The following is a 13699-nucleotide window of genomic DNA, read 5'->3' on the forward strand; positions in this document are numbered from 1 at the left end:
TATTGGTTTTGCCATACATCAACATGAATCCGCCACGGGTGTACATGCGTTCCCCATCCTGAACCCTCCTCCCACCTCCCTCCCCGTACCATCCCTCTGGGTCATCCCAGTGCACCAGCCCCAAGCTTCCTGTATCCTGCATCGAACGTGGACTGGAGATTTGTTTCTTATATGATATTATACATGTTTCAATGCCATTCTCCCAAATCATCCCACCCTCTCCCTCTCCCACCGAGTCCAAAAGACTGTTCTATACATCTTCAATCTTCGTTTAAGATTTATTTTATGTTTAGCAAACAGATACCTGCACAAGTTTAAAAAGTCAAAAGAATTCTGCAAGGCTTCTAGTTAGGGTGACTGCAAAAACTTCCAGTTTCCCAGGGACAGTCCAGATTTACGCCTGTTACCCCAGTGTAAGTATTAATAGCCCTCCCTTTTACTCTCCAAACTGTCCCAGCTGGATGAAAAACTAATGTCCCAAGCCCCAACCACATCCACCCCCAATTTCTATTCCCCAGAAGCAATTAATTTCAATATGTTTAGAAAATTTTCTATATGGATTCAAATTTCTAAACAAACAAAACATGAGAATACTACTTGCATCAGTTAAAACTGCCTTAGAATGCAAAGGCTGGGGGCGTCGGGGGTGGGAAATCATTGACTTAAACAGGTAGAAAGAGGTTCCTCGAAGGTATACTGTTTGAAGACTTATTCATCTGAAAATTACTTCCCCCTTTACACGTTGGGATTTTATATCCATTCAAATTCTCACAAAGCATAAGGGTAGGAAATGTAATGTCATTGCTGAGACACACTACCTAGATCTCCCTTCAGAATAAGACCTTGAGCGGTTGACAGCCGCTCAAGCTGTCAACCCTGATGGGGGCTGACTCAGCTGCAGAGAGCTAGCTATCTGGCCCCATCATAATACCCATCCCAAATCAGAAGCAGTCAATGCCTGACTGAGTCAGGGGTGAAAACAATTTTTCCCACCCAACCTAGGGCTGCTCTGAGATGCCCTCAGTGTTCCAGAGCTCCACAGAAGGTTAGCCAAGGTTTTGTCAGGCTCATTTCTCTGATGGACCTGTCCCTTTACCCAATCTTGCTTCCTTTTCTTCCTTCCACAGGTGTTGACTTTTAATAAACAGCTTAGACCCCAAACTCCATCTCAGAATCTGCTTCCAGAAAATGCAATCTGCAACAAATAGGTACTATGGTTCAAATTCAAAAAGTGCAAAAAGGAATATGGTCAAATACCTCCCTCCCACCACTGAGGTCCAGTTATCAGTTCCCCTTCTCAAAGGCAACTAATGTGGCCAGGTTCTTGTGCATATTTCTAGGAATAGCATGCATATATAAGAAATGCTTATATAAATATATATACACACACACACGTATACACATAATTTATAAGAAAACATGTAATTTCATTTGCTACACAAATAGCACATACTCCACAACTCTTCAGTACTTTGACTTTTTTCCATTTAAATATATCTTAGAGGTTGTTACTAGACAATATATAAAACATGTCATCATTCTTTTTAATAGCTGCCTGGTATCCTATTGCATGGAAATAACAATTTATGTGGTGAACAATTATGTCAAATCTTTTCCTATTATGCACAGTGTTACACTGAATAATCTCTGTGTGCATTAGAGACCTGTTATGCATGTTTTCAAACCCTATGTGTGCATGCATGTAGGAAAACTCCTAGAAGAGGGGTTCCTAGGCCAAAATGCCATGAGGGCATGCTCAGTCGCTTCAGTTGTGTCCATGCTACAGTTATAGTTTTAACAGATGCTGGTAAATTGCCTTCCTTTTCTACCATACCAATTTGTACTCCCTTGAAAAAAATAGAAGAGTCTATTTCCTCATACCCTTCCTTTATTGTATCACTGAATTAAGAGTCCAATATAAAATATAACAAAAATAGACATTATAAATGTCTGACAAAATATATTTATTATATATCCCTGAGACAGGGGAGTTGTATAAAATTTATTTGCCAAAAATTTGAATGGTCAGTTGAGCAATTTTAAGTGATTGAGGGGTGGCTGGAGACTGCTTATCAGGCTTGTTCACAAAGGGCAGCAGATTTGCACTTACTAGCCACCATATTGCTTAAGCCAATTTCATATAATAAATATCATTTCATATATGTTCAGAAAAAAGAATTTGAATAGATACATGTATATCTGAATCACTTTGCTGTACACCTGAAACACAATACTGTAAATCAACTATACGCCAATGTAAAATTAAAAATGTTTTAATGTTAAAATTTTTTTTAAATAAAGTATTCGGGGCAGTGCAGACAGTTTCCCAGGAGTACATTTTGAACAGGTGGGACAAGCAAAGTAGTCACTTCATGAGGCCTTATTAATATTTCCTCACCTGTATTGATTCATAAACATTATTATCTTATCCACAGACCAGTGGTTTAATACATGTACAGTTATCAATAATGAAGAGCTTGAAAGTTCCCTATAGTGACCACTGGAGTTCTAAACTATTTTTTATTAAGTTGGTCCATTTAGTTGAAAATATGCAAAAGATGTAAAGTTTAAAAATAAAATAAAATAAAAAAAAAAAAAAAGAAAATATGCAAAAGAAGGGACCACAGTTTTTGAACACAAAGTAAGCCATGGTCCCAGGAGGAGGACTCTCCTGAGAGAATTTAGAGAATTGAGATCCTATATGTCAAAACCAGAGGTTCAGAAAACAAATGAGTGCTCACACAGAGGGCAATAGTGTCAAGAAAACAAAAACAGATCCCCCTAAAAAGCTGGAGAGCTCAATCAAAAGGAATGAGCTTGAATCTGAGAGGAGACCTACCAGACCAAAAGAGTGGAGAACACAAGGGGATCAAGTGGGTACCAGGCATGATTCCCAGGATCATTAGTTCTTTAGGGATTCAACTCCTTCGAATACCCCTTTTGACACCAACTAATGTGAACCTTTAAAAGAAAATGGTAACAGTTTAGTCAGCAAAATCCAATTTATTTGGGAATACCACATGAATTGCCCTTTGGGCCATGGAAACTATGGCAAACCATAGTCTGGAGACCAAAGGTGAAAGGTGAAATTGCTCAGTCGTGTTCAACTCTGTGACCCCATGGACTGTAACCCATCAGGCTCCTCTGTCCATGGGATTTTCCAGGCAAGAATACTGGAGTGGGTTGCCATTTCCTTCTCCAAGGCATCTTTCTGACCCATTGCAGGCACTCTTTACCATCTGAGCCACCAGTGAATCCCATAGTTTGGAGACCAAAAGAAGGAGTATTCTTTTATAGAAGAATAGTGGAAAAGTGGAAGGTGGGAGGGGCTATTTGTTTAAAAGTTCACTGGAGGAGATTTCAGGGTTGTAACAGTTTCTCATTGGCTGGATTATTTCCAGGCAAGAAGAAAATCTTCCTTCTTCCTGCTGTAAATTAATCTTCTTCTGGCTGGAATGTGTAAACTGATGAGTGGTATGTGTATGAAAGCTCCCCCTTAGGTCTTCCCAACTCCATTTTGAATGAGGCTTTCCTTTATTCATCTTCTTTTTTAAAGTATTTATCTATTATCTATTATTAATTGAATATTTGGCTGTGCTGGTCTTAGTTGCTGCACGCAAGATCTAGTTCCCAAACCAGGGATCAAACCCAGGTGCCCTGCACTGGAAGCTCAATGTCTTAGCCTCTGGACCACCAGGGAAATCCCTCATTTTCATAAAACATATCATGTCATTATGCTGTACACCTTAAATTTATACAGTCGTGGTGGTAGTGGTTTAATCGTTAAGTCGTGTCCAACTCTTGTGACCCAATGGACTGTAGCCCACCAGGCTCCTCTCCTGAATCCTTTTTGCCAGGATTTCCCAGGCAAAAATAATGGAATAGGTTGCCATTTCCTTCTCTACAGGATCTTCCCAACCCATAATTGAACCCGAGTCTCCTGCATTGGTGGGCAGATTCTTTACCACTGAGCCACCAGGAATTCCCAATTTATACAGTTAGTATTAGTTGCTCAGTCGTGTCCAACTCTTTGCAACCCCATGGACTGTAGCCTACCAGGCTCCTCTGTCCATGGGATTTCCCAGGCAAGAATTTTGAAGTGGGTTGCCGTTCCCTTCTCCAAAGGATCTTCCTGATACAGGGATTGAACCCGCATCTCCTGCATTGCAGACAGATTCTTTACCATGTGAACCATCAAGGAAACCTCAATTTATATAGTGCTGTATGTCAATTATATTAATAAAACTGGAAAAAAGATCAAAATAAAAATATTCATATCTGCCAAGGAGTACTAAGTCTCTTAAAGTTTTATTCATTATCAAATGCCACTGGGTTAAAAGTCTCTATAACATCCTTTAAAAAGATTATAGAATATAATCCATGCTTTACATTGTTATATATTTCCTGCATATTCTTTTCTTGACAGTTAAAGGTCTAGTTTTAGTAGTTTGGAATTTTCATCAACTCAGATGCAATATTCTATGCATACTTTTTTTTTTTTCATTTCAAATTTCACCTTCCCTACTGGAAGAATTACGAGTGATACAAAAGGTAAACAAAATACATTAAGGGAAATGAGGTAGTGAAAGAGAAGTCAATATGGCAGGCCAAAAGGGGATTTGCTCAATCATGCTGCACACATCTAGATAGGAGGCTACTGCTGGCTCAGCAGTAAAGAACCTGCTTGCAATGCAGGGGATGCAGGTTCGATCCGGGGTCAGGAAGGTCTCCTGGAGAAGGAAATGGCAACCCACTCCAGTCTGTAGGGATTTCCACACAGTCTATAGGGAAAATCCACACAGAATTTGGTCCGGGGCTTTTTTCCTTATGATAATAAATATCTTTGACCCACTCTAGGGCAGTAAAGGAGCTTCCCTCATGGCTCAGATGGTAAAGAATCTGCCTGCAATGCAGGAGACCTGGGTTCGATCTCTGGGCTGGGAAGATCCCCTGGAGAAGGAAACGGCAACCCACTCCAGTATTCTTGGCCCAGGAGATTCCATGAACAGAGGATCCTGGTGGGCTACAGTCCATGCGGATGCAAAAGAGTCAGTCACGACTTAGCAACTAAACAACGATGACATGTGTTTCGTTGGGGGTCACATACATACCACCAGATGGCTGAGATGGTGTGAATTAAATCATAAAAGCCTAGATTAAAGAGTGTTGGTTAAATAATAGACCCAATCCTGACATCCTTTAGAATCTTGCAGATGTAAAAACATTTCCAAAGACAACAACTGTTTTTTAAAAGATCTGGCAAAAAACTTATTCTTGCCTGTAAATTTTACTTGAAAATAAAAAAGGCAAAAATAATTAAATTTTCCTAACCTTTACACTCTGGCTTCCCAGGTGGCGCTAGTGGTAAAGAACCTACTTGCCAATGAAGGAGACATTAGGAGACATGAGTTAGGTCCCAGGGTTGGGAAGATCCCCTGGAGGAGGGCATGGTAACCCACTCCAATATTCCTGAACAATCCCTGGATAGAGGAGCCTGGCAGGCTACAGTCCGTGGGGTCACAAAGAGTTCAACACAACTGAGCGACTAAACAACAACAGTCATTTGACCAAAATAAAATTTCAAACCCACCAGGAAGCTATCACCACATATCCTGGTCAATCAACTTACAGTTTCCTCAACTTTCCTGGTATCACAAACACCCATTACATACTAACATGTGGCTAGTGACACAGCTCATCAGATGTCACTGATTAAACCTATGACACTCAGTTATTACCTCCCAGGAAGAATCGAGCCATGAGGAAATTTGGACAGAGGTCAAGCATGGGAAAAGGTGACGTATGTAAAGTCCTGGGAGGCCAGGCACATAAAATAGGCTGGGCTGACAAGATAATGTCATGGGTATCCTGCACACACCAAGCAGCGAAAAGGCTGAGGTGAAATTCTATGAGAAATTTTTTGGGTAAAAAAAATGTTAACGGGGTCAAAAAGAAAGTCAAACTTCACCTAATTCACAACTCTGCGTCCTGAAAAATCTATGCTTCCTGGTTTAGTGGCTGGTAACTACTGGACTCTGAGAAAGGTGCAGGGACAAAGAAACAGACCAGCAATACAAAATTACCACCTGGTCTACTCTAAGGCAGCTTTCTTTCCCTCACATCAGCTAACACTCACCTGCAAAGCACAGCACAAAATGAATACCCACTGCTGCTGCTAAGTCACTTCAGTCGTGTCCAACTCTGTGCGACCCCATAGACGGCAGCCCACCAGGCTCCCCCGTCCCTGGAATTCTCCAGGCAAGAACACTGGAGTGGGCTGCCATTTCCTTCTCCAATGCAGGAAAGTGAAAAGTAAAAGTGAAGTTGGGAACCAGGCAGAGAACAGCCCTGTTACACCTCCCTTCTGAGAGGTGGTTGTTCCTGCCCCCACCTTCCCCTGTGTTCCTGCGGGCTCAGTTCCAGCCTCTCCCAGCAAAAGTAACCAACATTCCCACATCAGGGTCCTTCTCAGCGGTTCTTTCCTCAGCCATCACAGAAACTCGTGGTCCCGTAGATGCAGAATTGTGGTTCACATTGGTTTCTTCGGGAGGATTGGGGGCGGGGAAGGGAGGGCTGGTAACAAAGGTAATGAAAGCAGGGCGAGGTCTTTGCTGATCGGGTAGACCACCGCAGGCACACTGCCTGTTTGCCCTGTCCACACCCACCTAGAAGAGGAAGCGCCTCGGCCTGGCATAATGTAGGGGCTGCACGTGCTGAGTCCTGCGGAAGCCACCCTCGATAAGGCCGCACTGTTCCCCATTGAGGGTAAGGAACATGGATGTGTTGGAGGCTCCCTCCTCATCAGAGTCTCACTGGCACCGCACTCCTCCACCACCCAGTGCACAGCAGAGAACGCGCGGGCCCCATGGCCGGGAGCCGCCTGGACCAAGCAGCCCTCGAAGGAGCACGTGATACGTCCTGCCCAGGACGCCAGGGGGCGGGGCCAGGGGCGAAGGGAGGGGCGAATAAAGGGGCGAGACCGAGGGACAGGGGTGCCGGAAGAATTTTCGCGCGTCGACGGGGAGTCTAGCCTTCGTTCCCCACCTTCCTTCCGGCTTCCAATTCTTACGGGTTCCAAGAGTTCGCGGGCTGGCTTCTTCCGAAACTTCTAAGAGCCCACTGCCGTCCCTGGTCTCCTCCCCGAAGCCCGCCGCCCCGCAAGCATGCATTACCTATTGCCACGGTCACGGTCGCCGTCACAGGCACCCTCAACCCCACCCCTGGCCTGCCCACCGGCCCTCTCTCTCCTTCACCCGCACCTGCACGCAAGCTCCCCCGGGCCGCAGGTGCGGACGACGGCGGAATTCCACGCCCCGCAGAGGCCCTCCAGCTCCAGGGAGGGGAAAGGGAGGCTCTGCCGCCTAAGGCTTCCAGGCTGATGTCCCAAGGTGCGTCGGAACCCCGAGGCACAGATCGGCAGGGCGTTGATGGCCCTGGAGGCAAGGCTTAGGCCCCTCCTGGCCAAAGCGCTTCTTTTGCTTCCCTCATCAAGTCCTAAGGAGGGGTGGAATTCTCACTTTGGGGTCTCGCTTGTGCTGCACCGCTGTTTCTCCACCTCTCTGCAAAGAACCTCTCGACTGGAATCCCTGAAGACTTTAGAAGCGCAGGTGTTAATTCTGTTGGATGCTGAGTCTCCCTGCTTAAAAAAAAAAAAAAAAGACCAGGGCAGGGGGAATCAGCTGAGTTTTCTTGAATAATTACGGTCAAAATTGAGGCAAGAATCGAAGGTCAGTCAATGCGCTCAAGGTAGAGGCCTTAAATGAGTCCACGAGTCATCCACTTAGCATTCATACTCTACTTTGGAACCTCTTCCACTTTGTGGATTTGTTTTAGTTGAAATTCGTTTCCATAGAACTTAAGTTGCTGTCTGTTACTGAAAGGACACCCGAGGGCCCACAGATAGAGCTCACCCCAAAGATAGGAGCCCATGATTTCTAAGCAGACTTGGGTTGAACTACTGAGCAGTACAAAGCAAGTTTCCTGCCTGCCCTGAGGGAGGGTCAGTGTGACAGCAGCTAACCCAGTGACTCTTTAACCAAGTGTGCCCTCCTTTTCTTTTTGCAGGTTGTGCCCTTTTAGCCAAGAAGCATGGAGGTAATTCATGGCCAGCCCTACTGCTGTAGGGAGCTTGAAGGAGCTGACATATTGTCAGACACCTTTTATTCTAATGAATTGCACACTCCACTAGAAACGGCTTCTCGCCCAACTGCCTCAGAGGACAGGTAAAACAAAGACTGGATAATGCAAACAATTATAAAAGGTTTTAATATATTACTGTATTTTTGTTTTGTGAGAAAAAGCATTTAAGGTTATGGACCTCTTCTGTGTATCACATCACCGGGAAGGCATAATATGACAATGAACTAAACTTTGAAGTGTCCACATCTATTAGTAACTTGGCAAGAAGTAAAAAGTTAGTGTATATTTTTAAAAGGCAAACATCAAATTCATCTACTGCATTCTAGAACTCTAGAATGATCTGTTCCTTCATTTTGAATTAATTTTGTTTCTTTGTCTTGGGCTGTGCTGAGGCTTCATTATGTGTGGGCTTTTCTCTAATTGCGGAGAATGGGGGCTACTCTCTAGTTGCGATGCTGAGGCTTCTCATTGCAGTGGCCTCTTTTGTTGCAGAGCACAGGCTCTAGGGCGTGAGGGCTCAGCAGTTGTGGCTCTTAGACGCTAAAGAGTACAGGCTCAGTAGTTGTGGCGAACAGGCTTAGTTGCTTCTCAGCATGTGGGATCTTCCTGGACCAGAGATTAAACCTGTGTCTCCTGAATTGGCAGGCGGATGCTTTACCAGTGAACCACCAGGGAAGCCCTGTGAATTAATGTTTTAATTGAACTTTATAAAGAGTAGTATGTATGTTAGTTGCTCAGTTCAGTTCAGTCGCTCAGTCGTGTCCGATTCTTTGCGACCCCATGAATCGCAGCAAGCCAGGCCTCCCTGTCCATCACCAACTCCCGGAGTTCACTCAGACTCACGTCCATCGAGTCAGTGATGCCATCCAGCCATCTCATCCTCTGTCGTCCCCTTCTCCTCCTGCCCCCAATCCCTCCCAGCATCAGAGTCTTTTCCAATGAGTCAACTCTTCGCATGAGGTGGCCAAAGTACTGGAGTTTCAGCTTTAGCATCATTCCTTCCAAAGCAGTCCGAGGGCTGATCTCCTTCAGAATGGACTGGTTGGATCTCCTTGCAGTCCAAGGGACTCTCAAGAGTCTTCTCCAACACCACAGTTCAAAAGCATCAATTCTTCGGCGCTCAGCCTTCTTCACAGTCCAACTCTCACATCCATACGTGACCACAGGAAAAACCATAGCCTAGACTAGATGAACCTTTGTTGGCAAAGTAATGTCTCTGCTTTTGAATATGCTATCTAGGTTGGTCATAACTTTCCTTCCAAGGAGTAAGCGTCTTTTAATTTCATGGCTGCAGTCACCACCTGCAGTGATTTTGGAGCCCAAAAAAATAAAGTCTGACACTGTTTCCACTGTTTCCCCATCTATTTCCCGTGAAGTGGTGGGACCGGATGCCATGATCTTTGTTTTCTGAATGTTGAGCTTTAAGCCAACTTTTTCACTCTCCACTTTCACTTTCATCAAGTGGCTTTTGAATTCCTCTTCACTTTCTGCCATAAGGGTGGTGTCATCTGCATATCTGAGGTTATTGATATTTCTCCCGGCAATCTTGATTCCAGCTTGTGTTTCTTCACGTCCAACTCTTTGCAACCCCATGGACTGTAGCTCGCCAGGCTCCTCTGTCCATGGGATTCTCCAAGCAAGAATACTGGAGTGATTGCCATTCCCTTCTCCAGGGCATCTTCCTGACCTAGGGATTGAACCCAGGTCTCCTGCACTGCAGGCAGATTCTTTACCATCTAAGCCACCAGAGAAGCCCAAAGAGTAGCATAGTGGTTCCTTATAATTCTCTAACACCATCTGCTCAAAAATACTCCCAGAATCTGTTATTCAGACTTTATTTATGCTCTACCAAATTTTCTATAATGCATTACAGATTATGTTTAAAATGTCATCTAACATATATGAGTGATTACTATGTGTTGGCACTGTACCAAATGTTTTACTAATGTGGTAATTCTTTTTAATCCCTACAACAGCCCTATGAGATAAGTAGTATTATTATCCCCATTTTATGTATGAAGAAACAGGGTACAAACAAGTAGTTTTCCGAGATATTAGTGCCAGCTTTATTGTATTGTATCAATATTTATTTGAACCATTTTTAGGAAAGAAAAAAAAAAAACTCAAAATCATGGGTGAGAAATAACCTGTGTAATTGTTTTCTTGCTTTTGCTTGTTTGTTTTATAATTTCACATTGTCAGATCTCTCATTTAAGAAGTCTTTCTCATTTAAGAAAGTAGTCAAAAGAGTTAGACATGACAGAAATGACTGAGCATGCACACACGTTATCTTTATGATAGCAACCCCTCAAGAGTTTGAAGATTCTTTTAACTGTCTGAGTTCTTTTTGCCAGATGAACACTCATTTTCAACAGACTTTACTCTTCTTTCTTCCTGTGTTGAGACTTTCACTGTCTTGATCAGACTTCCATGGATCTATTCCAATTTGTAAACATATTCTTTATATGAAAAAATAAAAAGAAAGCTTTTTCTCCCAATTAAAAACTAACACAGAAGAAAAAAGAAAAAAGATATAAAGAAAAAAATTTTAACTGAAAAAAAAAAAAACCCTGATATTTCTGTATGAATAACTTGGAAATCATGAAAATCCAAAAATAAAATAAATTTTCCATTTTTCCAATGGAAGAAAAAATGAAATTAAAGCACAGGAAGAAAACCTTCTGTACTTCCTTTATCCAGAAACAGTAACCATTGTTAATATTTCAATATGTCTCCTCCATTTTTTAAATTTGAAGATTCCATTCAATGTATTTTTTGTAAACTACTGTTTTTCACTTAATGCAAAGAAATATGTTCATATTTGTGGGAAAGTGTGTTCAGTTCACATCTACAGACTCATTCCTTGGTGTACCTGCTTTGTTATCTGATTCCCAAAAGTGGCTGTGAGCCCTAAATTCCTGCTCAGCTCCAAGGACCATAAGATCAGACAGGGCTTTCCTGGAGCCAGAGGAAACCCTTAGCAGATCGTGTGTGATATGAGGATAGGCAATGGTCCCTGGATCAAAAGCAGCAGTGTGAGGTTTTATATTTGGCCAAAAGGGATCTGAGTAGGAATTTAATGCTGCCGTACCTGATGGAACTCACTGTGCCCGCAAAAGCACTCACAGAGGCATTTAACTGAAATGTTGATACCCTCTACCTAAATGGTCCTATGGTTTGGTTAGTAATTGGCTCCAAAACCCTTAAACAAACTTGAAATCTAAGAGAAAAGTCAGAGAAAATACTGCTTTTCATTGCTGTTTTCCAGTCACTCATTCGTGTCTGACTCTGAGACCCCCATGGACTACAGCACACCAGGCTTCCCTGTCCTTCACGATCTCCTGGATCTTGCTCAGACTCATATCCATAGAGTCGGTGATGCCAACCAACCATCTCATCCTCTGTCATCCCCTTCTCCTCCTGCCTTCAGTCTTTGCTAGCATCAGGGTTTTTTCCTATGAGTTAGGCTCTTTGCATCAGGTGACCAAAGTATTGGAGCTTCAGCTTCAGCATCAGTCCTTCCAATGAATATTCAGGGTTGATTTCCTTTAGGATTAACTGGTTTGATCTTGCAGTCCACGAGACTCTCGAGTGTTCTCCAACACCACAGTTCAAAAGCATCAGTTATTCAATGTTCAGCCTTCTGATGGTCCAACGCTTACATCCATACATGACTACTGGAAAAACCACAGCTTTGACTAGATGGACCTTTGTTGGCAAGTAATGTCTCTGCTTTTTAATATGCTGTCTAGGTTGGTCATAACTTTTCTTCCAAGGAGCAAGCGTCTTTTAACTTCATGGCTGCAGTCACCATCTGCAGTGATTTTGGAGCCCAAGAAAATAAAGTCTGTCACTGTTTCCATTGTTTCCCCATCTGTTTGCCATGAAGTGATGGGGCCAGATGCCATGACCTTAGTTTCCTGAACACTGAATTTTAAGCCAGCTTTTTCATTTTCCTCTTTCACCATTATCAAGAGGTTCTTTTGTTCCTCTTCGCTTTCTGCCACAAGGGTGGTGTCATCTGCATATCTGAGGTTATTAATATTTCTCCCAGCAATCTTGATTCCAGCTTGTGCTTCATCCAGCCTGGCATTTCTCATGATGTACTCTGCATATAACAAGGTGAAAATATACCAGCCTTGATGTACTCCTTTCTCAGTTTGGAACCAGTCCATTGTTCCATGTCTGATTCTAACTGCTTCTTGACCTGCATACTGGTTTCACAGGAGGCTGCTAAGGTGGTCTTCTTTTGCCATCTTTTAAAGAATTTTCCACAGTTTGTTGTGATCCACATGGTCAAAGGCTTTAGCATAGTCAATGAAGCAAAAGTACATGTTTTTCTAGAATTCTCTTGATTTTTCTATGATCCAGTGGATGTTGGCAATGTGATCTCTGGTTCTTCTGAGTTTTCTAAATCCAGCTTAAACATCTGGGAGTTCTCAGTTCATGTACTATTGAAGCTTAACTTGGAAAATTTTGAGCATTACCTTGCTAGCATGTGAAATATGTGCAGTAGTGCGGTAGTTTGAGCATTCTTTCGCAATGCCCTTCTTTGGAATTGGAATGAAAACTAACGTTTTCCAGTACTGTGGCCATGGCTGTTTTCCAAATTTGCTGGCATATTGAGTGCAGCACTTTCACAGCATCATCTTTTAGGATTTGAAATAGCTCAACTGGAATTCCATCACCTCCACTAGCTTTGTTCGTAGTGATGCTTCCTAAGGCCCACTTGACTTCACACTCCAGGATGTCTGACTTTAGGTAAGCAATCACACCATCGTGGTTATCTGGGTCATTAATATTTTTTTGTTTCTTTAACTGGCCACAAAATTAAACACAGCATATACTCAATTACCTATAAATATAATAAGGTATTATTTGAAGCAGTATCTAGGTACAACCATGTCCTAGTTCCTAATAAATAAAATTTGCTTTTCACTTTATTCCATGTGAAGTTTTTTCTTTCCTAGTCCCCAAATGGGAAAACCAGGATGATCCTATATTCTCAGAACCTCCCCCTCCCATTTAACACCCTTTTAAATAGTAGCTGGGAAGCTTACAGAAATAGAAGTTCTCTTTTCTCTCAGTAGTATTCCTCAACTTCTCTAGAACGTATCATCAGGGCAACATTGGTAACACTACCCTATCCACACTGAGGCTTACTTCTTCCAAACCAGGTTCAGGGTATATGGCTCCCAACTCAAACCTCAAGGTATCTCAAAAACAAAACAGAACAATGAAGAACATTACCTTCATAATGGTAAGGATGAATACAAGTCGTAATGTATTAGCTCTCAGCAGCTTAATTTTCTAAGTGTGGCTGTACTTAAGGGGATGGCTTTTTAAATATTATAATGTGTTTTGAACTAACTTGGCAATTTAAACAGAGATGAAAAATTGTTTCCTCTCATCCACCTATTTTTTTTTTCTTTCCAGAATAGGCAGCACAGTGAAACTAAGTTGTTACCCACCACTAGTCTGGTAACTGGGCACATCAAAATAACATGACAAGTGTTCTGAAAATACAGATTCCCAAGCTCTGTCTTTGGGCTTCCCCAGT

At 42.6% G+C, this 13699-nt stretch overlaps 1 protein-coding gene and 1 long non-coding RNA gene across 6 annotated transcripts in view; one reads left to right on the forward strand and one right to left on the reverse strand.

Moving 5' to 3' along the window:
• Positions 1-295: 295 nt before the first annotated feature.
• Positions 296-6910, reverse strand: LOC112586514. The gene is made up of 3 exons (XR_003110997.3): positions 6666-6910; positions 2840-2961; positions 296-1195 (listed from the first exon to the last, which is right to left on the reverse strand). It is a non-coding gene; the product is annotated as an uncharacterized LOC112586514 (long non-coding RNA).
• C8H7orf31 (chromosome 8 C7orf31 homolog) overlaps positions 6569-13699 on the forward strand; it is a 46199-nt gene continuing 39068 nt past the window's right edge. For 2 of the 5 annotated variants that reach the window (XM_006055279.4, XM_044946731.2), the window contains exons 1-2: positions 7124-7388; positions 8065-8222. In XM_006055279.4, coding sequence (XP_006055341.3) covers positions 8089-8222 — 134 coding nt within the window. In that variant the 5' untranslated portion in view covers positions 7124-7388; positions 8065-8088. Of the gene's footprint in view, positions 6766-7123; positions 7389-7472; positions 7728-8064; positions 8223-13699 lie in introns of those variants that run through there. The other 3 variants (XM_044946728.2, XM_044946730.2, XM_044946729.2) reach the window with 3 other exon arrangements.

This window comes from Bubalus bubalis, chromosome 8 (assembly GCF_019923935.1).
Source record: "Bubalus bubalis isolate 160015118507 breed Murrah chromosome 8, NDDB_SH_1, whole genome shotgun sequence".
Taxonomy (NCBI): Eukaryota; Metazoa; Chordata; class Mammalia; order Artiodactyla; family Bovidae; genus Bubalus; species Bubalus bubalis.